At 44.9% G+C, this 27949-nt stretch overlaps 1 protein-coding gene across 1 annotated transcript; it reads left to right on the forward strand.

Annotated features, from left to right (window-relative positions):
• Positions 1-325: 325 nt before the first annotated feature.
• LOC129708888 (polymeric immunoglobulin receptor-like) lies at positions 326-18858 on the forward strand. The gene is made up of 6 exons (XM_055654937.1): positions 326-983; positions 9481-9801; positions 11645-11950; positions 13148-13250; positions 14496-14586; positions 15363-18858. Exons 1-6 carry the CDS (start codon positions 926-928, stop codon positions 15396-15398), a joined length of 915 nt encoding a protein of 304 aa, XP_055510912.1. The 5' UTR covers positions 326-925; the 3' UTR covers positions 15399-18858.
• Positions 18859-27949: the final 9091 nt, after the last annotated feature.

Consider the following 27949-nt stretch of genomic DNA (forward strand, 5'->3'; position numbering starts at 1 on the left):
GTGGGTCAGGTTTGTATTGGGTTACTTAGCTGGTTGCGAGAATCAAACTTGGAATGAAGCAAAACCCATCAGGAACAGTGGTGCAGCGGTAGAGCTGCCGTGTCACAGCGCCAGAGACCTGGATTTGATCCTGGCATCATGCGCTGCCTGTGTGGAGTTTGCATGTTCTCACTGCGACAGTCGGGTTCTCTCCAGGTGGTCTGGTTTCCTCCTTCATCCCAAATATGTACAGGTTTGTAGGTTCATTAGCATCTGTAAATGTCCCCCAGTGTGTAGGATGTGAATATGGGATAACATTGGACTACAATGGTGTGGAATTGGTTGGCCCGAAGGGACTATTTCCATGCTGTATCTCCAAACAAAACTAAATCGCCCACCATTAACAAGCTCCAGGCATGAAACGAGACCTGCCCTGAGATCAAAGTCCCAGCCTGGATCACACCCATCAAAGTTCAGAACAAATCCCGTCCAAATCGGCATGACTTGCCCACCACAATCAGCCATTTCTGGTCAAAGGGTGACCAGAGAGGTGGGTGTGGGACTATGCTACCTGTCCTGAAGACCTCTGTAGCCAACATCCAGCATAGATATGGTGGTCCTCTCCCAACTACAGAACAAGATGATTCCACAGGCGTTGGCACAATCCCTTCTGACTTTGTCCAGTTATCTGGACCTCGTAAGTTCATGCCATGGGAGTAGCATGGAGTCATAGCATAACTACATTCTATCATGTGATTAAAATTCACTTTAGATTCGTGAAATCATTTATAGCCAAGGGGAACTAGCTGGTTGTCAGCTATTGGCTTACTCTTGTTTCACATTCCGGTTCCTTGTTTCTTTCTTCATCATTTATATTGTAACATTTCCTCTCGATGGGCATTTATTTAGTTCTCTGGACTAAGAGCTGAACAATAAACGTCCCAGCATGGGGTCTGCATCTAAAACGATGTTGGTGCCAATTCTTCTCATTTGTTTCTTGCCCGGTGAGTAACATTCAGCATTGGACATTCTGATAATTAGTATTAGTTTGCACGTTATACACTGTTGCCACTGCAGAGATGCAGTGTTATTAATGTGTTATGTTTTATGTAGCATTCCTATCTGTCACTGTATGCCATTTTGTCATTTGCGGGCGGAGCACCAAGGCCAATTCCTTGTATGTGAATACTTGGCCAATAGACATTCATTCATTCATTCATTCAGATGGTTAAAAATGTGTCGCCACGTAAAGCTGCAAAATGTTCAGCACATAATAATATGACCAGTATTGGAATATAGTCATGTAAACACTCTCTCTCTGTAACATGGTACTACACAAATCATCACCAATGTATCCAATGTGTACTTCAAGTAGCCTTTGCTTTCCCTCTGTCTCCATCACCTCCCCTTCTCGCCAGAGATGACGTCTGACCCGCTGCGTTACCCCAGCATTTAGTCGATCAAAGACACACGGCACTCCCTCCACGTACTGCAATGGGAAATGTTGAACCTAAACCTTAGCACATTCAAAGAAAATTCTGTGAAAGCCAGCCATTGGGAACAGGCGGCATCTCAAATGAGGAAGCACCAGAGTGACTGTCCAATTTAGCATTTGGAGAAGTTGTGGTAATCTCTCCCTTCTGAGAAAAACCAGCTGCCTTACAACAGACTCTGCTGCTCGAGCTGTTCTACACACTGTGCTTTCCCCAGCCTCTGAGTTCTCCTTCAAGGCATTTGTCTTGTGGCTTGTGAGCCGACCTGGACTGATGTGATGATGTGTCTCCACCCCAGCTCCTGAATCTGCAGAGTTTCACATGTGTTAGAGTCATAGAGTGATACAGTCTGGAAACAGGCCCTTCAGCCCTTCTTACCCACACCGGCCAACATGTCTCAGCAACACTAGTCCCACCTGTCCACGTTTGGTCCATGTACCTTCAAACCTGTCCTATCCATGTACCTGTCTAACTGCTTCTTAGATTATGGGATAGTCCCTGCCTCAACTACTGCCGAAGTTTTTGAGGGAGGAAGTGTTATCGTAATCAACCAGTGGATCTGCTTTCACAAGAAACAGAAAGGTATTTGTTAACAATAACAACCTCCCCTGAGCTTAAATTAATATCGCAGTTTGTAATATTCTTTCTGCAATTAAATCAGGTTTATCAACGGTTTACAATAAAAAATGTTCTGAACTCCCTTGACCATTCTGCCGTGTGAAAAAGACACCTCATGATATGGTCACCGGATGTCCAGTTTGAAACATCAGTGGCTGATATCAATGCTCCACCACAGTGGAATGGGATTAAAATGTTTATTTCATTCCGGCAGCTTTCAGACCTGTTTGAGCCACAAAGTGCTGCCGTATCCCTCTTGGGGTTTCCGTGGTTGACCCATAGGCTAAGTATGTCATGGGTCACCACACTCAACCTGGACTGTGGTGGGTAGGCCCGGAATCCCACCAGTGAATTGGGCGTTCCTGGTCCATATAACCATATAACGATTACAGCACGGAAAACACAGGCCATCTCGACCCTACTAGTCCGTGCCGAACTCATAATCTCGCCTAGTCCCATATACCTGCGAGTTAGGTTTTTACCAGACCTAGAATATGAATGTGATGCGCTGGGGTAATCACCATGTTATCCAGTCTAGATTTATGGAGTGTACGAGAGCTATAAGCATGAGCGTTTTTAACATAGATTGAGCAAGCTGAGGGATCTGGCTGGTGCCATTCTCTGAGATATGTCAATATCACACCGATATCCCATACATGGTAGAACCTCCATGCTCTGCTGACGTTTTAGATAAGCAGACAAGGGCTCCATGCTGTATTTAGGCACTGTAACTCACCTTTTAGTCATGGTGTAGATGTTCCAGAACTCCAATACGTCAGTGGTTGAATAGTTTTGGTATGTTGTCCCTGCGTTGGCATTTTACCCATGTTAGCTCTTGGTGACTGTTCGCAGGGATGCCGACATGGTGGTAATGGTTCCTTTGGATAATCCCAGTCCCTGGTAAGGTCTATTCAAAACCTGCACCCAGGAGTTTGATGTTTTTCTGGCATGGGTGGCTTATGCCTGATACTGGGTTGAGTCAGCAACCATGGTCCATTAGGGAAATCCATAGGTGACTCGCCCACCATGTCGTGATGAACTGGGAACCATGGCTGTGTAGGCCGGTCGGGCACCTTCAATATCTCGGAGACAGATTCCATGGGACTGATGAGGCAGAAGGGAGGAAGGCAAAGCAGACATTCCCCCTTACAGCGTGTAGGCATCTATCGCTGCTGCCTCTGATCTGGTTCCTAAGTCACATACATAGGTTACTGGTGATTCCGTTTTGTGCAACCAAATTGATATCTGGCTTTCAAACTGCTTAATACCTTTAGCAGATATTTTGGGTTTGACATCTATTCAATGTTATCATAAATTTTTACCCGTGACGTGGTGTCTCCCACTGTGTTCTAGCTTCCTAGGACATAGGCAGCTGATAGTTAAAATGTCTTTTGACACACCATTGCCAGATCTGTTTGACCAATTTGTTGCACAATAATGATTTTTATGCTCCCCATATGGTTGATATAAGCCACCACCATAGTATTATCAATCCGTAACCACATATGTACGTGCTGCATTTGAAATGCATATGCTTTTTAGCCCAATAGGCGATCACCAATCCCAATAGTTGATAAGTGTAGTAACGATGTTTGTGAATTGGTCCATCTGTTACCTGTGATAGATATGGAGTTTAGTTGCTCCCCAGCCTAAAGTACTGGCATCGATTTTTAATAATCAAGTTGGGATTGGTGATGATAATAGGGCAGAGAACTATGCAAAATATATGTATGCCCACCACTGTAATTGTGATATAGCTTCAGTGGGTACAATCATGATTTGATTATAGTGACCCAAGTACCTTGGCAAAGTAACAGTCATATGGATGGAATTGTTATTGAAGCCCAGATAATCCATGGTAGTTAACGGCTTCAATTCTGGTTTATCTGGGCGTGGGATGGGGGAGCTTTAGCAGAGAGCTGTTTCGTAGCTAGAACTGCTGCCACAGCTAATTCCTTTGTTTCCCCTAATATGAGGATATCATCCAATATAGCCATGATTATGCTTGCTTTTTTCTTAATATTTTCATGGCCATTTTTAATATTTATAATAGTTTAGGGCTGAGGTTAGACCATTGGGAATGCTCTATACTCTCATAGTTGCCCTAACCGGGATATCCATTATCCAGGTAAAAATTTTTAGGTATCTATAATGATCCTAGTGTATGGGTATAAGATAGTTAGCATCTTCCATATCAATGCTCGCCATAGGTATCCTTTGGAGATGTCTGGCAGTGACAAAAACCCGTCTCCATCTTAAAGTGTATATACTCAACAGATTTATTTAGTGATATTAGATCAATGATGATGCTACATTCACCATCTTTTGTAGTTTTGGTGAATATATTCGATACAAATTCCAATGGTTCATGTTTACTCCCATGATCCGTTTAGTAATGAGCCTTTCTAGTTCAGATTGACCTTCTCACTTCTCTTTCTTAGAGGGAGAAAATGCCCTTTGGGCGCATTGCTGAACTGGCGGTAATATGCCCAATTTGAATTTGTTTTTTATCCACTAATACTGTTGAGTATATTTTAGTTATTTGTGACTTCCCATGCTTTATCAACTCCTGCCCCCCCCCCCCCCCCCCCCCAGTTAGTAGAACACCCTTATTTAGTGTAAAACTGGGAGGAACCAGACTACCTACCTCCATGTTTATTGTTTTTTTCATGAAGGCCTAGTTTTGCTGGTATGCTGGTGCTGTCGGTATTTTCCCACGGCTCCGCTCTGGGCCCCTGTCTAAAAAGAACTATGGGGGTAATGTGAAGCGGTCGCCAGGCTTTCACCAGCCTTGTTCGATATTGCTCGTGGGATGCCGAGGGGTGCTGCCAGCTGGGTGTTGGATGCGATGTCCTGCTCGTTCCATGGCCTGCCCTCATGAGGCGCACAGGTTTAGCTGCCTCTCTCTTCCCGCAGCAGCGGTTTGTATGCCCCGTATATTGGGGTTGTGGGCAGGTCGTATATGCACAAATGTCAGTCGAGTATCCCAAATTTGGGAACATCTTAGGCGTCAGCACACTCGTAGTGCAACGGGATAGTCTCATCCTGGGGAACCACCTTGGTGATCATGGCGTCTCGCCTGCCAGGTAAGTATATCCGTGGAAAAAAAACGAGCAAAGGCTGACATCTTGACCCTTCTGTTAGGAGCTTCAGATTCGCTGCTTTTAGCTCTTGTCTGCGAGTCTGCTGACCCAGCTGCCTGCGGATTTGCCTCTAGAAAGGCCTACTCCTCCTGCAGGGCTTTGTTTGGGAAGATGGTCGCGTGGAGGAGCCATGTAGTGGCCCACGACACCCAGTAGCTCTTCCTGATCCTGCTCCCCTGGCATACTGCTGTGTTCTCGTCCGCCTGCCCAGCGTTTAAGCCAGCCAGCCCAGCCCTGGCCTCCTTAGCTAGCCTCAAAAGAGGGAGCAAAAGGGTGTGCTATAAATTGGAGGAGGCATAGCTCAAACTTCCGCTGTTGCATCAATCCCTCGACAAGGGAGATGGCTAGTGCAATAGCACTGTCAGCTCCCTTGGCATTCAGCCAGTGCCCCTTTTTTCCTGGAGGTTTTGAACTCCATGACCTCCTCTGGCTTGGGGAGACATACATACTTATTTTTGCTGTCTCCACCTGTTCCAGTGTTGGAGGAAGGTGATTCCTGTAGAACCTGTAATTTTGGTACGTTTTTTGTCTTACCTGTAGTTAGAGGCTGCCTGCCGTTTTTCAGGCGGCATTGTAGCGGTTCCCGGGCGGCGATTCTCCTTGTCAGGAGTCTGCAGGGCTGCCGGTCGGGTTTTTAAACTTCCCGCCGGTCCGCTGCTGTTACCAAACAGCTGTTCAGCGGACCGGCATCAGCGCAGCTCTCTATCAGCGGTCCGCAGCGTGTGCGGTCCCGTTAGCGCCTATCCCCCTCCACTGTCGGCTCCTTCGCTGGAGTCGAACGGGGGCCGCTTCCTCTGCTGCTTTGCTCCCCCTGGAGCAAAAACCACAAGGCCCGATTAAGGTAAGTATTTACCTCACGTCCTTGGTTGCGGCACCTGCGCACTGGGCTGGGATCTTCACGGAATCACTCACGTGACTCCGAAGTAAAATTGTCCTATCTGGGACACATGACAATAAAACTCTCTTGACTCTAGTACAAAAATGCTGGAGAAACTCAGCAGGTGCAGCAGCATCTATGGAGCGAAGGAAATATGCAACCTTTCGGGCCAAAACCCTTCTTCAGATTGATGGGGGGCGGGGGGGCAGGGAGAAGAAAGGAAAAAGTAGGAGAAGGGGCCGAGGGGGAGATGGGAAGGGGAGGAGACAGCAAAGGCTAACGGAATTGTGAGAATTCAATGTTCATGCAATGGAGGAGGCCCAGGACAGAGAAGACAGATACGGAATGGGAGGGGGAGTTGAAGTGCTGAGCCCGTTCCCTCCGTAACTCCCTTGTTAATTCTTCCCTTCCCTCCTGCACCACCCCCTCCCCAGGCACTTTCCCATGCAACCGCAAGAGATGCTACACTTGTCGCTTTACCTCCCCCCTTGACTCCATTCAAGGAGCCACGCAGTCGTTCCAGGTGCGACAGAGGTTCACCTGCATCTATTGCATCCGCTGCTCTAGATGTCAGCTGATCTACATCGGTGAGACCAAGCGTAGGCTTGGCGATCGTTTCGCCGAACACCTCCGCTCGGTCTGCATTAACCAACCTGACCTCCCGGTGGCTCAGCACTTCAACTCCCCCTCCCATTCCGTATCTGACCTCTTTGTCCTGGGCCTCCTCCATGGCCAGAGTGAGCACCACCAGAAATTGGAGGAACAGCACCTCATATTCCGCTTGGGGAGTCTGCATCCTGGTGGCATGAACATTGAATTCTCACAATTCTGTTAGCCCTTGCTGTCTCCTCCCCTTCCCAGCTCTCCCTCAGCCCTCGGGCTTCTCCTCCTCCTAACCCTAACCCCCCACCAGTCTGAAGAAGGGTTTTGGCCCGAAACGTTGCCTATTTCCTTCGCTCCATAGATGCTGCTGCACCCACTGAGTTTCTCCAGCATTTTTGTGTACCTGGGATTTTCCAGCATCTGCAGTTCCTTCTTAAACATCTCTTGACTCTTGACTTGGACGTAAGCATGAAAGGGTTCTTGGGGAAAAAAGAGGTACCTTAAATTTAGTTGCGTCTGTTTGGGTAACTATGGTAGGGTGAAGACTATTCCATGCTTTAATTGTGCGGGGTTACTCCATGGAGCAGCCAGCAACTCTGGATAGAAGAAATTGGGTGACGTTTCGGGTAGAGACCCTTCTTTACCCTCCCTCTGGTTTTAGTGTTTTTAGTTTAATTTAAAGATACAGCGTGGAAACAGGCCCTTCGGCCCACCGAGTCCACGCCGACCACCGATCACCTGTACACTAGTTCTATCCCACACATTAGCGGAGTAAGTCAAGAGTCAAGAGTGTTTTGTTCACTCACGTCCCAGTTAGAACAATGAAATCCTTACTAGCAGCAGCACAACAGAATATGTAAACATAGTACTCTGTAAACAATGTTATAAACGAGAAAACAGAACGGTGTATATTTATATATGAATATCTATCTATCTATCTATCTATCTATCTATCTATCTATCTATCTATCTATCTATCTATCTATCTATCTATCTATCTATCTATCTATCTATCTATCTATCTATCTATCTATCTATATATCTATCTATCTATCTATCTATATATCTGTGTGTGTGTGTGTGTGTGTGTGTGTGTGTGTGTGTGTGTACGGCATTTTGCTTTTGAAACGTATCTCCTCAAAAACCTGACACAAAAAAGCGGAGATTTTTACAATTTCCGTAGCGATTTATCTTAGGAGTTCAGAAATCCATTCCTTGGTCAATTATTTCCCCAGATTTTGAATAAATCTCTCTCCCCACCCCTCCCCCACCCTCTCTCTCTCTCTCTCTCTCTCTCTCTCTCTCTTCCCACCTCTCTCTCCTTCTCTCCCCCACCTCTCTCTCTCGTTCCCTCATCTCCGTCTCCCTCCCCCCCCCCCCCCCCCTCTCTCCCCCCCCCCTTCCCTGTACCCCCCTCCTTCCCTGCCCTCCCCCCCTCCCTCCCTCTTCCCCCCTTCTCTCTCTGCCCTCACTCTCTAACCCCCCCCCCCCCTTCCTCTCTAGACGCGCCTGCGAGTTGGGGGCTATGCGTCAGTAGATAGGGCGGTTGTGGGGTAAAAGGAGCAAATGAATAATATTAATATATTGACAAGGGGGGGTTAGTTAGCGTGTGTGCGAGGGGGTAGTTAGTGTGTGTGGGGGTGGTTAATGTGTGTGACGCCGCATGCCACTCCCCCCCCCCCCTCTCCCCTCGCAACCGCACGTTGGGGGTACATACACAACGGGTCTCCACTTGGTCTAGTTACGCTTCAAATTCTCAAATTGACAAGAGGTCCGTTTTGTTTAAAATTTAGATGTTTATTTTGTTAGTTCACTAATCCTCGTGGGTAGAATGTTGGTCAACAGCGCTCCCGCAATGAGTAATCATTTACTTCTCATTTTGTTTTGCCTCTGTTGTGCTTTTGTCTAATTCAGCAAGGCCCAGCCTTAACCCTGATGCTGTTGTGAAACTGATTGTGAGTGAGAGGGGATCACTATCCAGAATCCCATATATTTTCCTGGACGTATTTTCTCACTCGGTCATTAAAGCGAGCCATTTAGTTGGTAGCTATAGTGAGGTAATTTGCCGAATATTGTACTCTGTGGTCTCCTTCCATTCACAACTGCTGGATCTTCTGGGAAGTCACCAGCCGACACTAAGGCCGGGAGATGCCGCTCCCAGCAGCGTGACGAGCGATAGAAACGCCGGCAATGCTGAGGGGGCAGAGACAATGTTGGTTTGGAAGATAGACACAATATACTGGAGTAACTCAGCTGGTCAGACAGCATCTATGGAACTAAGGGATAGGTGCTGTTTCGAGATCTAGACTCTTCTACAGAGTCAGGGGAAATGGAAGAGGTATAGACGGTTGTGTAGAGAGATATAGAACAAATGAATGAAAGATATGTAAACAAGTAACAATGGTAAAGGAAACAGGCCATTGCTGTGCGGTGAGTGAGAACTAGTTACAGACAATGAGATTCAACAAGAAGCTGGTGCAACTTGGGTAGGGGAGGGATGGACAGAGGGGGGGATGTAAGGTTTACTTGATATCAATATTCATACCATTGAGGTGTAATTTGCCGACGGGAAATATGAGATGTTGTTTCCTACCACTAGGTTGGAGATGGCAGAGACGTTTCCAATTGAAACGAGGGCAAGTCCATTCAGTGATGGATGATCTGGTCCAGTGTTGGTGCGGGGGTGAATGTTGTCCAACACACCCCTCATCATTCCGAATATTCAGCTGATTTTTCCTGTTCATTTTCAGAAGATTTGACCTCTCAGTTTCAGGTGCGGTGTGGGGGAAGGAACATGTAAGAGGAGTTGTGGGAAGAGCGATCACAATCGATTGTCACTATGAAGCAAAGTACCGCTCACACACAAAATACTGGTGTCAAGGGTGGACCCGCCATTGTATAGTTGTATTGGAAACAAATGGGCAACACGGACGGAATGGAAGAGCGTCAATCACCGATAACCCGGCACGAGGAATATTTACCGTGACTGTGGAGGATCTTCGCTCTGGAGATACTGGATGGTACAACTGTGGAATTACTACATCTGGCTACGATCCATTGTTTAACATTTATCTCCAAGTATCTGACGGTACGTTTCGCAGCGATTGACTTGACGTCTCCACTGAAATGCCTGATCCATGTTTTCTCCGGGAAGGGTCAGGGCAGCACCGATATCCCGAGGCTCCGCAGCAGTGCAGAGACCTGCGGGGAGCGGGCGGGGGTCGGGAAACCCCACTCATGTTGCTCTCACCCAGTGCCGGCTCTGTCCCGCTCAGCACATTTCCCTGCCTCTGAACTGTATGAAATGTCACCCTGTCAGAGGTTTGCATTCCCACTAAAACTAATAATCCGACAGATCAGGTAGAAACAAGTGGTCTGGTCTGAATACCTGGAGAATCATAAACAGGGAATCAGTCCCGTGAGTTCAACAGACTGCATTCAATACTCCCGGGGCAGGCCAGCCCGCACCCCGCCCCCACCTCAGGGACCATACACCCTCTCCCCACCCAGCGGTCTCTCTCCCTCTATCCCGTCAATGCGCCCCCACCCCCAGCAGCCACTCACCACTGACCACCCACCGCCCGGCAGCCAGCCAGCCTCTCCACCCGGCCCAATCTCGGTGGAAATTTGAGTAAAGCAATCCTAATCAGACCTTTCAGGAAACTCCCGGCGACCTCCAGCTTCCCCGAGTTTCTGGGATTCTCAGACTGACAATATCTCTCGCTGTCTCCACCCCGATATCAGCATCAGTGGGTTCCCTTCCTGTTGCAGGTCACTTAATCCAAGCACAACTATAGCCTCTCTCTATAGCCACCGAACATTGGACAGGTGTACGACACGTGAACAAAACCATAAGTGCTGGAAGAACTTAGTGGGTCAGGTAGCATCTGTGGAGGCAATGGACAAAACCAACTCGAGTCTGAAGAAGGGTTTCGGCCCGAAACGTCGCCTATTTCCTTCGCTCCATAGATGCTGCTGCACCCACTGAGTTTCTCCAGCATTTTTGTGTACCTTCGATCTTCCAGCATCTGCAGTTCCTTCTTGAACACTCGAGTCGTGACCCTCCTTCAGACAGACGGAATGAGGGAGGAGAAAACTGGAATTGAGAGATGGGAACGGCACCAAGCCTGGCGAGGGATAGATATATAGATAGATAGATAGATAGATAGATAGATAGATAGATAGATAGATAGATAGATAGATAGATAGATAGATAGATAGATAGATAGATAGATAGATAGATAGATAGATAGAGATGAGATAGATAGATAGATAGAGATGAGAGGGTTGATCAACAGACGGGTGGAGTGATATAAGTGAGGAGGAGACCAGATAAGGAGAGGAGGAACAGTGAAATGTGAAGCAGGATTGAGGGAGGGATGGAGGGATGGAATTGACCGCGTGGAGGGGAACGGGGGCGGTATACAAAGGAAACGGGGAACTCGGTGGGAGATGTGACGAGTTTATGAATGTACAGAAGCGGGGATGGTGGAAGGGTGGCTGGGATGGGGTGGAAGTTTCATGGGGGGGAGGGACGGTAGTGAGGCATTAATTGAAATCCGCGAATACAAATGTTCATACCGTTGCGTTGGCCGATTGTTAAGGGGAATATGAGTTGCTGTTTCTGTTTCAAAATAGTTTTGGCAATGGATGGACCTAAACAGGACAGAAAGGGGTGAACGGGAAGGTGACGTAAACGATTAGCAACCAGCATCCCCAGGCTCGCTCGTGGCAAGTGTTCAGCGAACCGGTCTCCAAGCCTCCGTTTGGGCTGGCCGATGTCAAGGTCGAGGTCATATTGCGAGCACCGAAGGCAGGAGACGAGGTTCGCGTGTACCTCTTCAAAAGTCGAGGTACAAGGGTGCCAGAATGGGAGAGTCGTTTATATTCAGGTGTTGACTTTGTATCCATTATTTGCTCCTTTCCCACAGAACCTGTGTCTGTTCCTGTGCTTGGATTACTATCACCAGCCAATGTCCCCAGTGTCGGAGGCTCAGTGACAATGTCCTGTAAGTCTGAGCGGGGATCTCTTCCCATTCGCTACACCTGGTATGAAAATACCTTAAAGATCTCAAATAACAACCTGGATCTACGTTGTCAATACTTCAAACAACAAAGCCATCAATATTACTGCAAAGCCTCAAATAATAACGGGACAGAGTCCAGTGAAATGGTCACTGTGGCAGTGTCCAACACCGGAGAGAATTGCAGTTATATGGTGCATTTCGGTAACAATGGTAAGTACGAAACGTTACCCTGCCCAGGGCCCCGAAATCTAGGGGCCTCGGCCAAAGCAGGGCTCGAAATTTACTGTTGCCCAGGTGCCAATGGCCATCTAACGTCCTGCCGGGCAACCTAAAAGTTTTGTCATTTTGCCTGGCATGGCAAGCACCCGGGACACCTGCCGTTTAACTCTGAGTGAGTCCCCTCTTTATCTCTCTCTCTCTGTTACTCTCCGTCTCCGCCCGCCATCCGTGTCTGGGCCGCCGGGCTCCTCGTCCGCCGGCACGGCCGGCCGCCTCGCACATGCGCACTGCTACGGCCAGCACATCTTCCCCCTGCACATGGGGTAGAGAGGGAGGGATAGATCTGCCGTGATTGAATGGTGGAGCAGACTGTTTGGTCAGTCCCATATCTGAGGAAGGATGTGCTTGTTCTGGAGAGGGTCCAGAGGAGGTTTACATGAACGATCCCAGGAATGAGTGGGTTAACATTTGATGAGTGTTTAAGAGGGAACTGCAGATGCTGGAGAATCGAAGGTTACACAGAAAAGCTGGAGAAACTCAGCGGGTGCAGCAGCATCTATGGAGCGAAGGAGAAGGGTTTCGGCCCGAAACGTTGCCTATTTCCTTCGCTCCATAGATGCTGCTGCACCCGCTGAGTTTCTCCAGCTTTTCTGTGTAACATATGATGAGTGTTTGACAGCACTGGGCCTGTACTCGCTGGAGTTTGGAAGGGTGAGGGAGGCCCTTTTTGAAACTTACTGAATAATGAAAGGCCTGGATAGAGTGGATGTGGAGAAGATGTTTCCACTAGTGAGATAATCTAGGGCCAGAGGTCATAGCCTCAGAATTAAAGAGTGTTTCTTTAGGAAGGAATTCTTAAGCAAGACGGTAGTGAATCTGTGGAATTTATTGCCACAGAATATTGTGGAGGCCAAGTCAATGGATATTTTAAGGCGGAGATAGTACGGGTATCAGGGGTTATGGGGAGAAGGCAGGAGAATAGGGTTAGGAGTGAGAGATAGATCAGCCATGATTGAATGATGGAGTAGACTTGATGGGCCGAATGACCTAATTCTGCTCCTATCGCTTATGAACATGAACTGATGAACTTGATGTGCCAAATGGCCTAATTCTGCTCCTATGCCTTATGAACTTAAGATTGCAAGTGAAAAGCAGGTGATGCTGAATTGTATTTCCTTGACCCAACAGAACATAAAGTGACTGAACGAATGATGACTACACCTTTTGCAAGTACAGTAAAAAGATCCAATGAGAGTCAAAATGACTCCACCCGATCCACCTGCACTGAATGGTACAATTATGTTATTACTGCTGTTGTGATTGGCTCTGCTTCCTTATGATATTTAATTGGAAGAGAATTTCCTCTTTCATTTGCTAGTTAAGTGCATCAGAGTATTGACTTCAATCGATTCAAATGTTGAGATCGGAGTACGAGAATGATCTAAGATCCAGCATACACTCAATGGGCCAAATGGACTCTAGCTATTTTTTTGGGTTTTTAGTTTTAAAGAAACAGCACGGAAACAGGCCCTTCCACCCTATGAGTCCATGACATCCATAGATCAGTCTGAAGAAGTGACTCAACATGAAAAACATCATCTATTCCTTCTCTCCAGAGGTGCTGTCTGACCCGCTGAGTTACTCCAGCTTTTTGTGTCGATCTTCCATCCCCCCGTTAACATTAGTTCTGTGTTGTACCACCTTATTGTTCACTTCCTACACATTAAGGGCGATTTTACAGATGCCAATTAACCTCCAAACCCGCATGCCTTTAGGATGTGGGAGCAAACCAGAGCACCTGCAGGAGAACCACGCGGTCATAGGGAGAATGTAGAAATCCACGCAGATAACATCCTGAGTTCAGGATCGAACCCAGGTGTCTAGCGCCTTAAGAGAGCAGCTCTATCAAATGTGTCAATGTAACAAAAAAAAGATGAGAGAGTAATTTTTGATTCATCTCTTGATGATACACCTCCATAAGATCACCCCTCGTCCTCCTGCTCTCCAAGAAATAATCACCTAGCTTGCTCAACCTTTCCCTATACATCAGTCCCTCGAGTCCCGGCAACATCCTCGTTAATCTTCTCTGCACCCTTTCCAGCTTGACAAAATCTTTCCTGTAACATGGCGACCAGAAATGCACACAATACCCTCAATGTGATGAGGTTCCAGGGTTACGCAGAATGACATCTGATCACATAGGATTTAAGGCACAGAAAAGATCAACTGAACTGGTCCCATGCTGGTGTTTACATACCACTCGTCACTTCTCCCATCTTTTTTTATCTAACTTTATCAACGCTAGACACAAAATGCTGGAGTAACTCAGCGAGTCAGGCAGCATCTCTGAAGAACATGGATAGGTGAAGTTTCGGGTCGAGATCCTGGACGGTGGAATTTCCCAGGTGAACTACCTGGGCTCTGTTGCTGTACCCTGCTCCATGCAGAGATTTCACAGCAATCAGGCTATGAATGTTTCCAACACGAACAAGTCTGTTTCCTCCCACTGATTCTGTATCTTTCCCCCTTTGCTCAGTTACACGATATGGAATGTGGGACGCTGGCTGTACTTCGCTCTGCTTGGGATCTGCAGCATCTCAGTCTCATTGTTCACAAGTATAAGGAAGGTATGTTTTGCGGAGATCATCAGAATCGCTGAATGCTTCCAAATGCTGTCCATTAATACCTTCAAACATGCTGATAAAATAAAACAAACGAAAAGCGTTTAGATAAAGTACTTCACAAATATAGGCCAAACCAATGCTCTACGAAGATGATATCAATTGGTCTTGACAAGATGTTTGTGTGCAGAATGAACTGAAGTGTTTGACGTAGATGTTGTAGTGTCATTGAATCAGAGAAATACAACTGGGAAACAGGCCCTTTGACCCACTGTAACAAACGCAGACCATCTTATCTGAACCCAGTTCCCTCTCCTCTACTTTCAGTTTGAAGAAGGGTCCCGACCTGAAATGTCACCCATCCTTTTTCTCCAGAGATCGTGCCAGACTCGCTGGGTTACTCCAGCACTTTGTGCCGATCAGGCCATTGATCACCCGTACGCATTAGTTCGATGTTATCCCATTCTCTCATCCCAACTCCCAACACACTAGGGGAAATTCACATTGGCCAATTAACCTGCAAACCCACAAGTCTTTGGGAGGTGGGAGGAAACCGGAGCTCGCGGAGGAAACCCACATGGCCACAGCGAGAACATGTAAACTCCACACAGATAGCATCAAAGTCAAAATCCAAGCAAATTCTTGGACGCTGTGAGGCAGCAGCTCTATCAGCTGCATCACTGTGCCAATTGGAAGCAGAATTCTGTTGTTAGTGGCCTTGTGAAATACAGCACAATTCCCAGAGTCAATTAATCTGATGACTTCTAAGTTTTTTTTTGCAGGGACCCATTGAACCAAAACCTCACAGCTTGCCGTAGAAGGCAGAATGAAGATCCACTGGTGATAGTGACTGAGAAACAACTCTCCAACAAGACCAAATGATCATTATTATTTTGAATGAATGAATGATTGAAATAATTAATTAATTAATACTTTATTGTCACGTGTGACAAGTCACAGTGAAATTCTTTGCTTGCTAACCCAAGGTATGCAAATAGTCGCCCATAAAGGGCATTGACAAAGTGTTTTTCATTTTGCTTTCATAATAGACTGCACAGAATTAATGCTTCTTCTGCTAAAATTATTAACTTAGTTTACACAATATTCACTCAGTAAAGGTGCCATTTAAACAATGTTGCTAGCCTTTATAGCAATGACTTATTATTTTGTGTTGTGTAGCATGACATTGCAGTTATGTGGAATAAATTGTATTCAATCCTGGAAATGCCTCATGGTTTTAACTGTGAAGAATATTTAGAAGAGGGAAACTATAAGCTATGACATCCCATCAGATCAAATGTTCTGGAAGTACTTTTTCTCATGAGAACATCACTGTAATATACTTTGCTGAGCTGTTTTCAAGTCAAGTCTGTCATTCTTATGTGCACGTATGGTGAGGTGCAGATACAATGAAAATCACGCTTGTGGCAACATCACATACACGTAGACACATAAAAATATAAATGATACATAGGGCGGCACGGGTGTACAGCGGTGGTGTTGCTGCCTTCATTTCAGCGCCAGGGACGCGGGTTCGATACGGGTGCTGTCTGTACGGAGTTTGTATGTTCTCCCCATGACCAAGTGGGTTTTCTCTGAGATCTTTGGTTTCTTCCCACACTCCAAAGACGTGCAGGTTTGTAGGTTAATTGGCTTTGGTAAAATTGTAAATTGACCCTAGTGTATGCAGGATAGTGCTGGTGTGCGGAGGAGATAGCTGGTTGGCGTCAACTAGGTGGGCCAAAGGTCCTGTTTCCATGCTGTATCTCTAAACTAAACTCAACTCAACTAAGACGTCCAATTCCACTGAAGGAAAGTCACCGTATCTCTCAAACTAATTGGCACTTTACTCAAAGCAATGGGTTCCATCTGACAATCTTGTTCTCTTTAGTCACTGCATGTGAAAACAGGTGAGACTTAATTTTATTTCCTTGCCTCAACAGAACTTGAATGAACTTATGAAGGAATGATGAATGAATGAATAGGTTTATGAATGAATAGGTTTATTGACCAAGTATTCACATACAATGAATTTGCCTTGGTGCTCCGCCCGCAATTGCAATATGACATACAGTGACATTAGGAGTGACACCTAAAACATTAAACATTAACAATAACATACATTTTAATAACAGAACCAATGACAACCACACTATCTCCAATTACAAGATTGATATCAACAGTACTCAAAACAAATATAGTGCAAGGTATATTCTTCTCAACTTTTTTTACGCGCTGGAACTGAATCCATGTCGAGGACATTCGGTTGATTTTGTATTGTTAAACGCAAGCAACAAGAGTGCTTGATTGTCATATGTACCGACAGAGGGGAAATATATTGCTTTGTTTCAGTAGCACAACGAATCTGCAGATTTATAGAGATGTACAGCACGGAAACAGGCCCTTTAGCCCAACTTGCCCACATCAACTAAGATGCCCCATCTACTCTAGTTCCTCCTGCCAGCGTTTGGTCCATCTCCTGCTAAACCAGTCCAATTCATGTAACTGTCCAAATGCCTTTAAAATATTTTTGTAGCACCTGCCTCAAATACCTCATCAGTTAGCTCATTCCATACACCCACAACTAACTGTGTAAAAAAATGATGCCCCTCAGGATCCTATTAAATATTTTCCCTTTCACCTGAAGCCTTGTCCCCTGGGTCTTGATTCCCCTACTCTAGGTAAGAGACTTGTTTCCCTTGCCCCTAACTCTGTCTGAAGAGAGGTCTCGACTCAAAACACCACTTATTCCTTTACTCCAAAGATGCTGCCTCGCCCAATGAGTAACTAGGTTTTAGAGTCTATCTTCGGTTTGAATGAGCATCTGCAGTTCCTTCCAACAAATACCCTATCTATTCCCCTCATTGTGCTTGTATACACAATGCATACACTTAATAGAAAATGTACAAAAATGAATTAGTTAATAAGTCCAATAAGGACAAAAAAGAACTGATGTCTTTAGTGCAACCAAAGACTGCCCATACATGATAGTTGAGGTTAGTGTGCAGTGTTCAAAAGCCTAATTGTTGCTGCTGAGAAGCTGTTCTTGAACCTGGAGGTCACGGTTTTCAGGCTCCTGTACCTTCTTCCCAATGGCAGGAGTGAAATGAGAGTGTGGTCAGTGTCATAGAGTCATACAGTGTGGAAACAGGCCATTCGGCCCAACTCGCCCACACCCGCCAACAATGTCCCAGGTACACTAGTCCCACTTGCCTGTGCTTGGTCCATATCCCTCCAAACTTGGCCTATCCATGTATCTGTGTAACTTAAACTTCTTAAACGATCAGATAGTCCCAGCCTCAACTACCTCCTCTGGCATTTTGTTCCATATACCCACCACCCATTGTGCGAAAACGTTACCCCTCAGATTCCTATTAAATCTTTTCCCCTTCACCTTTAACCTATGTCCTCTGGTCCTCGATTTCCCTACTCTGGGCATAAGACTTTGTGAGTCTACCCGATCTATTCCTCTCATGATCTTATACACCTCTTTCAGATCACCCATCTGCTCTACAACACTACCCAGAGGCCTGCCATTTACTGTGTAGGTCCAGCCCTTGTTCGACGTCCCAAAATGCAACACCTCACACTTCTCTGTATTAAATTCCATCAACCAATGCTCCGGCTACCAGGTCAATCGATCCAGATCCTGCAAAGGGGTTATGAGGAGAAGGCAGGAGAATGGGGTTAGGAGGGAGAGATAGATGAGCCATGATTGAATGGCGGAGTAGACATCATGGGCCGTATCACTAATGACCTGATGACCGTATTACCAAATATTCCCCACTCGTGCCAGGTTTTTGACTCTTTTCACCTTTTTCATTACTCTATGAACATTAATTTATGTTTGAAATGTGCTGGGAAAATTTGAAACTCGAGAGTTAATCTGCAAGATCATTGTGATTTCATACACAATGTCCTGCTGACTTCTTCCTCATTTATGTTCCTCATAACGTTTCTACTTAAACGTTATTTTGCAATGAAGAGGAAGAGCTGAGAGACTTATGAGTGACAATAAACTTAACTAGCTAACTGACTAACAAAAACCTTCAAAATGTAAACTAACAATTAGTGCTAAAATATATTTTTGATATAGTCTAGTCGTTTTTGCAAAGTGGAAATATATGCTTCATTGTTATCATGGATAAATGAGGGATTGGAGGGGATGACTGCGGTGAAAAAGGTCCTTTAATATGTTGGCTGCTTTCTTGAGGCAGGGTGGCACAGTGACACAGCGGTAGAGTTGCTGCCAGACACCTGGGATCAATCCTGTTTTAATAATTTTTATTGTTTTATACAATTTTTTAAACAAAACAAACCAAAAAAAAAAAACTGAAAAAGACAACAGGAAAAAAAAAAAGGAAGGAAAAAAGAAAAATTAAAAAAAATAAAATAAAACAAAGCCGCCAGGCATAACAGTATTGGTACAATCCACATGGTGCTACACAGTCAGGCATTGCAAAAGCAGAAGTAAAGGTCACAGGACTACATCACTGCAGATAATATGAAATTGTGAAATTATTGGACTTTGAGATGGTTGATAAATGGTCCCCAAACACTTAAAAAGTTGTTTGGTACCTTGGAGTTGTAGAAGCGTATCCTTTCCATCTGTATGATTATTATCATTTCATTGAGCCATTTTACGAAGCAGGGGGGTGTAGATGATTTCCAGTCTGTTAGGATCATTTTCTTGGCTGCCACCATACCAAGCATCAGTGCTTGTTGTTCTTCAGACGTGAAGTACAAAGCAGTCTCTGAGCATCCAAAAAGTGCCAGTTCTGGATCAGGGAGAATATCTTTTCCATAGACCCCAGAAAACCACAAATATTTTAGACCAGTATCTTTGTATATGAGGACAGAGCCAGAAAATATGTGTTAAAGAACCATCTGCACTTTTGCATCTGTCACATAATGGAGAAATAGCAGGGTAGATTCGATGTAATTTGGTCTTTGAGTAATGGAGTCTGTGGATGACTTTAAACTGAATCAGTTTATACCTGACATTGATCGAACAAATTTGGATTCTGGTCAGACCTTCATTCCAAGTGTCGTCAGACACCTCGAAATTCAGCTCAGTAGACCAGGCTTCTTTCAGATGGGTAGTGGATACAGAGGTGGTGAATAGACTCACAAAGCGAGATATTAGATGTTTGGAGTCTGGAGGAAGCTGCAGGAGCTCATAGAGTGGGCAACTGTCAGGCATGGTTTGAAAATTTGCAATTTGATTTTTAACGTAGTGCCTAATTTGGAGATAGCGAAAAAAATGAGAGTTGGAAAGGTTAAATTTTGATTTCAGCTGATTAAACGAAGCAAACTTTTTGTCAATATATAGATCTCTGAGGGTCGCAAGGCCCTTGTCCCTCCAGACAGCAAACACCCCATCCGTCTGTGATGGCAAAAAGGAGTGGTTGTGACATATGGGGGTGTAAATAGAGACATTTGACAATGTACTGAAACTTCTTATCTGATTTAAAATTCGAATAGAATTTCTTAAAATGAAGTTCTCACCAACCAACTTATGTGGGGATTCTGTTTTGGAAAAAAGCAAAGTACAGAGGGAGGAATTTTTCACTGCTGTGTTTTCAATGTTTAGCCACGAAGGGGTATTATTATTATTATCCAAAGGTTCATCTGGGAATCCCCATTGCCAGTAAATCAGAGCTCTAGCATTGGCTGCCCAATAGTAGTGCCTAAATATAGGAAGGCCCATGCCTCCCTCATTTTTTGGCTTTTGAAGATGTGCCTTTGATATACGGTGGGCTTTATAGCCCCAAATGAATGGAAGGATAATGGAGTCCAATTTTTTTTTTTTAAATGATGAAGTAAGAAAAATTGGAAGATTTTGGAATAAATATATGAATCTAGGAAGAGACACCATCTTGATAGCGTTAATACGCCCCACTATAGACAAGGGTAAAATCCTCCATTTCTCTATGTTCAGTTTTAACTTTGTAATCATATCAGCGTAGTTGAGTTTGAATATAAGTTTGGGGTTTAGGGGTATTTTGAGTCCTAGATATGTAAAATGGTCATATACTATCTTAAATGGTAGAGCCTCAAGACAATCTGAATCTATATTGTCTGATAAAGGCATGAACTCACTCTTACTCCAGTTGACTGTGTATCCAGAAAGCTTGCCAAATGATTTAATAAAATCTAACAAGGGAAGAACAGAGGCTTCTGGATCGGAGAGATATAGTAATGTGTCATCGGCGTAAAGCCGCACACGACTTTCCACATTCCCCACCTTTATACCCCTGATGTTTGGGTGACTCCTGATACCTATTGCGAGGGGCTCCAGAGCAATATCAAAGAGTAAGGGGGACAGAGGATCTCCCTGTCTGTTCTCATGATCTTATACACCTCTTTCAGATCATCCATCTGCTCTACAACACTACCCAGAGGCCTGCCATTTACTGTGTAGGTCCAGCCCTTGTTCGACGTCCCAAATTGCAACACCTCACACTTCTCTGTATTAAATTCCATCAACCAATGCTACGGCTACCAGGTCAATCGATCCAGATCCTGCAAAGGGGTTATGAGGAGAAGGCAGGAGAATGGGGTTAGGAGGGAGAGATAGATGAGCCATGATTGAATGGCGGGGTAGACATCATGGGCCGTATCACTAATGACCTGATGACCGTATTACCAAATATTCCTCACTCGTGCCAGGTTTTTGACTCTTTTCACCATTTTCATTACTCTATGAACATTAATTTATGTTTGAAATGTGCTGGGAAAATTTGAAACTCGAGAGTTAATCTGCAAGATCATTGTGGTTTCATACACAATATCTTGCTGACGTCTTCCTCATTTATGTTCCTCATAACGTTTCTACTTAAACGTTATTTTGCAATGAAGAGGAAGAGCTGAGAGACTTATGAGTGACAATAAACTTAACTAGCTAACTAACAAAAACCTTCAAAATGTAAACTGACAATTAGTGCTAAAATATATTTTTGATATAGTCTAGTCGTTGTGCAAAGTGGAAATATATGCTTCATTGTTATCATGGATAAATGAGGGATTGGAGGGGATGACTGCGGTGAAAAAGGTCCTTTATTATGTTGGCTGCTTTCTTGAGGCAGGGTGGCACAGTGACACAGCGGTAGAGTTGCTGCCAGACACCTGGGATCAATCCTGACTACGGAGATTGTACGTACTCCCAGTGACCGCGTGGGTTTTCTCTGGCTGCTCTGGTTTCCTCCCACATTCCAAAGACGTGCAGGTTTGTAGGTTAATTGGCTTCTGTAAATTGTACCTAGGGTGCACGATAGAACTAGTGTATGGGTGATTGCTGGTCAGGGCAAACTTAGTGGATCAAAGGGCGTGTTTCCATGCTGTATCTCTAAACTAAACTAAACATGACAGGAACAAGCCCTCGGGCCCACAATGTCCATGCCGAACATAATGCCAGGAACCAGGCCATCTCATAGATGAACTGAGGCCGAGGCCAATTTCAATTTTAGAATTTCAAGCAGAAGCCCCTCAATTTTAGAGGCACCCAAATCAAGATCCCTTTGAAGCAGACAGGCATGAGGCCCATGCCAAATGCCACTCGTTGCCCCCCCCCCCCCCCCCCTCTGAGAGTGCTTGCCCTGAACAAACCCTTATCTGCCTGCACATAATCCATATCCCTCCAGCCCTGCACCTCCATGTATTTATCTAAAAGTCTCTTACATCACATCAGATTTGAAGAAGCTGTCCCTGAAACTGGCGGGGTATAATTTCAAGCTTTTATATCTTCTGCCTTGATGGGAGAGGGGAGAAGAGGGGACGGCTGGGATGAAAAAGGTCCTTAATTATGTTGTCTGCTTTCTTGGGGCATCGTGAGGTATAGATGGCTCAATGGTGGGATACAGTGCATCTTCAGAATCTATAACATAGATATGTGACGTTTCGGGTCGGGGCCCTTCTTCAGACCCGTCAAAATGTAGAAACAAGAAACCGAAGATACTGGTTTACACAAAAGACACAAAGTGCTGGAGGAACTCAGTGGGTTAGACAGCATGCCTGAAGAACAAATAGAAAAAAATAACTGCAAAAGCTTGTTTACAAAAAGAACAAGCAGTTTTGTTTGCCTCACACATTTGAGCATTAATTGACACATTGCTCAACAATTGACTTCCAAGAAGAACACAGTTTTGCAAAGAATACAAACCACTTCCTGATTGTGGTTTCGAAGAGCTAGGTTTAAAGGCAGTGAAATACTAAATTTGATCTTAATCTTAGCAAGGTAATGAGAACAATATTGTACTCATCTCTACACGTCCACATTATATAAAATTAACAAACAATTGTTCCTTCCTATATTTTCTAAGTTGCTTCATACGTTTGTTGTTTGGCCAATAAAATTTAATAATAAAGAATGTAACGCATTACATTATGTTTAAGAACTGCAGATGCTGGCAAAATCGAAGGTAGACAAAAGTGCTGGAGAAACTCAGCGGGTGAGGCAGCATCTATGGAGCGAAGGAATAGGTGACGTTTCGGGTCGAGACCCTTCTTCAGACTTATTTTATGATCAGTATTGCAAGTGGCAATATAAACTGGAAGGTACAAAAACAAGACTTCTGCAGAATGTTTAATAGCCAAGCTCCTTGAAAATTCCAGAGCAGATTGGGAAATTGATTGAAAAAAATGAATTAACTCTGATACATAGAATATTAGGCTGTGGGCCGAGCATCAAAAATGTGTCTAGAAATCGGTTTTCGTGACCCAAGTCACCAAACTACATGAAATTTTCCACAGATTTAGATGAAATATAATTGAGAAGGATGTCATAACTCATCATTGCCTAAAGTTGCACATTAATTAATTAAACTAATTAGAAAATGAAATCGGGAAAGCGCCATCTAGTGGCCAATGCCCACATTACACCATGGGCAGCCTATTTCCGTGTTGCAGTCCATTTAAACTGTATATTATTATACCAAATTAACATCCACCACAGTGAGTTCACCAGGCACCTCCTCACTGTGATGGAAGGCAAAAGTCTTAAGTCTTTGTCTCAACCCTTCTTATTCTCCCTCTGCGCCGAGGCGATCCAGGCTTCAGATGCTGTGACCCCGCCGGGCGATGGTAAATAATGTCAGTCCCGCGGCTGAATCCGAGCTCAAAGCTGCCGAAGCTGCGGCCCGGGGTGGTCGAAGCTGCCGAAGCTGCGGCCCTCCAGTCCAGCGGACGCAGCTGTTGTTGCGGAGGCTCCGGAGAACAGGTCACCAACCTGTGACTATGAGCTCCCGACGATGTCGTCCACTGGGCCTGCAGTCGGGTCGGGTCACCGCTTCCGCCGGAACACTGCCCCAGCTCCGAGGCCAGGTTGCCGCTGCCTCCGTCGCTGCCCCAACTCCGAGGCCGGGTTGTGTGCTAGCATGAGTGAGTGAGTGAGTGAGTGAGTGAGTGAGTGAGTGAGTGAGTGAGTGAGTGAGTGAGTGAGTGAATGAATGTACAGCTTCGAAATCTCATTTTCTCACATTATAAAAGGGTGCAATTAAATTAATTAAAGTCCATACAGATAGATTTTCATAAATTCAGACTTTAGATCTTACCTTTCAGTTCCAGTTGATTCACAAAGTTTGACTGCAGCACTTCAGCATCGACTTTGCTTTCAAGACTTTCTTCCTCTTCTATCCTCTTAGCAGCACATTCTTCAGCCTTCTTAATGCTTTTCTCACTAAATTCAATTACCCTGCTGTAAGTTTCCACGACATGTATTCCACAGAACTAGAAAGAACCTTCATCGGAATCTCCAGTAAAGCAGGCATCAGTGAAGTCCTCTCAGCCATGTTGTGTGCTAGCCTGAAGCAAAGCGCGTGATTGGCCAACTGGCATACAACTCAATGTTAAACATGCTTTGATTGGACTAAAAATACCCGAAATTTAATAAAAAAATATGCAAGTCTTGTTCATGACGAGTTTCAGGGGTGATTTATATATTTTTACATAATATGTGAAAATTTCATGTAGTTCTGTGACTTGGGTTTCGAAACGCTGGGAAAAAGCTCCTCGCCCCACAGCCTATATGAGTTATTATGAAACTTTATGAAACATGTAAGAGCCAAAAAACTGCTCAAGGCACTCAATGGGTTAAGCAGAGTCCGCAAGCAGAAATAAATTGCCAACATTTTGGTCTAGACTGCACCAGGATACCTTCTTGCTTCAGATTCCAGCATCGATAGTTTAGTGTACCTCCATTTATAAAATATGAGTTTGGTCACAATAGGAAGGTTGCGAAATCGTTGCAGAGGTACATGAGGGATTTAGAAAAAGTAACTTAGGAATGAAGGACTTTAGTCTGGTGGATAATTGATCAGCGAACAGCGAACAATTGATCTCCTGAGAACAGAGAAGATTGCAAAGTGATCAGGTGGAGATGTTTAAAATCAAGGTAAAATGCAAATTCCAAATGGAAGGCATAGTGGCATAGCGGTAGAGTCAAGTCAAGTCAAGCCTATTCGTCACATACACATACGAGTTGTGCAGTGAAATGAAAAGTGGCAATACTCGCGGACTTTGTGCAAAAAGACAAACAAACAAACAACCAAACAAGCTACAAACAGAATCACATATTCTTTTACATATTAAATATTGTGGGCGGAAGGAAAAAGGTTCAGTAAAGTTGTCCCTGGTGAGATAGGAGTTTACAGTCCGAATGGCCTCTGGGAAGAAACTCCTTCTCAACCTCTTCGTTCTCACAGCATGGCAACGGAGGCGTTTTGCCTGACCGTAGCAGCTGGAACAGTCCGTTGCAGTGGTGGAAGGGGTCTCCCATGATTTTATTGGCTCTGGAGTTGCACCTCCTGATGTATAGTTCCTGCAGGGGGCGAGTGAAGTTCCCTACTCTCTGCAGCGCCTTCTTGTCCTGGGCAGACAATTCCCAAACCAGATGGTAATATTTCCGGACAAGATGCTTTCCACAGCCGCTGAGTAGAAGCACTGGAGGATCCTCGGAGACACTCTGAATTTCATCAATTGCCTGAGGTGGTAAAGGCGCTGCCTTGCCTTACTCACGAGTGCTGCAGCGTGTGATGTTCATGTCATATCCTCAGAGATGTGGATCCCAGATATTTAAAACAGCTCACCCTATCCACAGTATCCCCATTTATCCTCAATGGTGTGTACGTCCTCGGATGATGTGCCCTCCTAAAGTCCACGATCAGCTCCTTAGTTTTTTTGATGTTCAAGAGGAGGCTGTTGTCCTGACACCAGAGTGCTAGATCAGCCACCTCCTCCCGGTAGGCCTTCTCATCGTTGTCTGAGATCAGGCCCACCGCCACAGTGTCATCAGCAAACTTGATTATTGAGTTGGAGCTGAACCTAGCCACACAGTCATGTGTGTACAGGGAGTACAATAGAGGGCTGAGGACGCAACCTTACTGCCTTACAGCCTTGACAGAGACCCAGGTTTGATCCTGGCAATGGGTGCTGTCTGCACTGAGTTTGTACGTTATCCCTCTGGTCACGTGGGTTTCCACCCATATTCCAAATACGTGCAGGTTTGTGGGTTTTAATATAACCTCAATGACCATATCTTAACATTGTTAAATAGTTAAGAAGCAGATGCTGGGAAATCGAAGGTAGACAAAAATGCTGGAGAAACTCAGCACTCATCTATGGAGCGAAGGAAATAGGCAACGTTTCGGGCCGAAACCCTTCTTCAGTCGAAAGGACGGACAGCTGCTGGCGAAGCTGCCGGCTCGGGATGCCACCCGATGCTGGTTTAAACTGAAGATAAGACACAAAATGCTGGAGTAACTCAGAGGGACAGGCAGCATCTCTGGAGAGAAGGAATGGGTGATGTTTCGGGTCGAGACCCTTCGTCAGACTATTCTATATTGCCCCAAAGTATTCAAAATTTATCACCTCATTTCTCTGCAATAAATGAATGTCATATGTCTAGGAAGGAACTGCAGATGCTGGTTTCACTTAGACCACAGCTAACAAGGTTTTCACCAAAACCACAGCTGACAATGTTTTTTTTTTTCACATAGACCACAGCTAACACTGTTTTTATTCATCTCGATTACAGCGAACATTTTTTTTCCATGTAGACCACAGCTAACACTGGTTTGTTTCACCTAGACCACAGCTCACATTAGCCAGTCTCCTTTATCATCGTTACTTTCCACCATTTCTTTCATTCATTTGTTCTATATCTCTCTATATTACCGCATATATCTCTCTTGCTTCCCTTTCCCCTGACTCTCAGTCTGAAGAAGGGTCTCAACCCAAAACGTAATCTATTCCTTTCCTCCAGAGATGCTGTCTGACCCGCTGAGTTGCTCCAGCTTTTTATGTCTACCTTCCGCCATATGTCTGTCCATCCCGCCAGCAAGTCTATGCACTCCCGAAATTCAACAACATCCTGGATTGCAGTTCACAATGCTATTTCGTTTTGCATCAGCTCATTTAAAACTTGTGGCTTGCAAATCCAAGTCTAGGTCACTTATATCCTAATTTGAGGAAGGACATCCTTGTGATTGAGGCAGTGCAGCGTAGGTTCACGAGATTGATCCCTTTGATGGTGGGACTGTCTTATGAGGAAAGATTGAAAAGACTAGGCTTGTATTCACGGGAGTTTAGAAGGATGAGGGGTAATCATGTAGAAACCTATAAAGTTATAAAAGGACGGGACAAGTTAGATTCAGGAAAAATGTTCCCAATGTTGGGCGAGTCCAGAACCAGGGGCCAGTCTTAGAATAAAGGGGAGGTCATTTAAGACTGAGGTGAGAAACAACTTTTTTGCCCAGAGTTGTGAATTGATGGAATTCCCTGCCACAGAGGGCAGTGGAGGCCAAGTCACTGGGTGGATTAAGAGAGAGTTAGGTAGAGCTCTAGGGACTAGTGGAGTCAAGGGATATGGGGAGAAGGCAGGCACGGGTTATTGATAGGGGACTATCAGCCATAATCACAATGATGGAGGTGCTGGCTCGAAGGGTCGAATGGCCTCCTCCTGCACCTATTTTTATGTTTCTGTTTCTTTTTCGATTTTTAAAAATCCAACACCAATCTCACTATTGACCTTCCTCCTGCTCAATAAGCAGCCAATCACCCATATTCCTCTGTAGTAGCGAGTCTTGGTCCCCTTTACTCTGACTCCGTTGGATAAAGGGTCTCGACCTAAAACATCACCTATTCCTTTTCTCCAGAGATGCTGTCTGACCCACTGTTACCCCAGTTTTCAATGTCTTTCCTCTGTAGTATGATACTTAACCATCTTCAAGGTTTCCAGGTCAGTTTACTGTCACATGTACCAATTAAGGTACAGTGAAATTTGAGTTACCATACAGGCAAACTAAGTGAAAAGCAACAAGACTCACAACCATATAAAAGTTAACATCAACATCCATCACAGTGGATTCCACAT

This window comes from Leucoraja erinacea, chromosome 24, assembly GCF_028641065.1.
Source record: "Leucoraja erinacea ecotype New England chromosome 24, Leri_hhj_1, whole genome shotgun sequence".
NCBI classification, from domain to species: domain Eukaryota; kingdom Metazoa; phylum Chordata; class Chondrichthyes; order Rajiformes; family Rajidae; genus Leucoraja; species Leucoraja erinaceus.

Coding starts and splice junctions, on each gene's coding strand:
- LOC129708888 (XM_055654937.1), top strand. CDS start 926: ATGGGGTCTGCATCTAAAACGATGTTGGTGCCAATTCTTCTCATTTGT. Junction 984..9,480: donor TCTCATTTGTTTCTTGCCCG/GTGAGTAACATT, acceptor TTGACCTCTCAG/TTTCAGGTGCGGTGTGGGGG. Junction 13,251..14,495: donor CGATCCACCTGCACTGAATG/GTACAATTATGT, acceptor CCCTTTGCTCAG/TTACACGATATGGAATGTGG.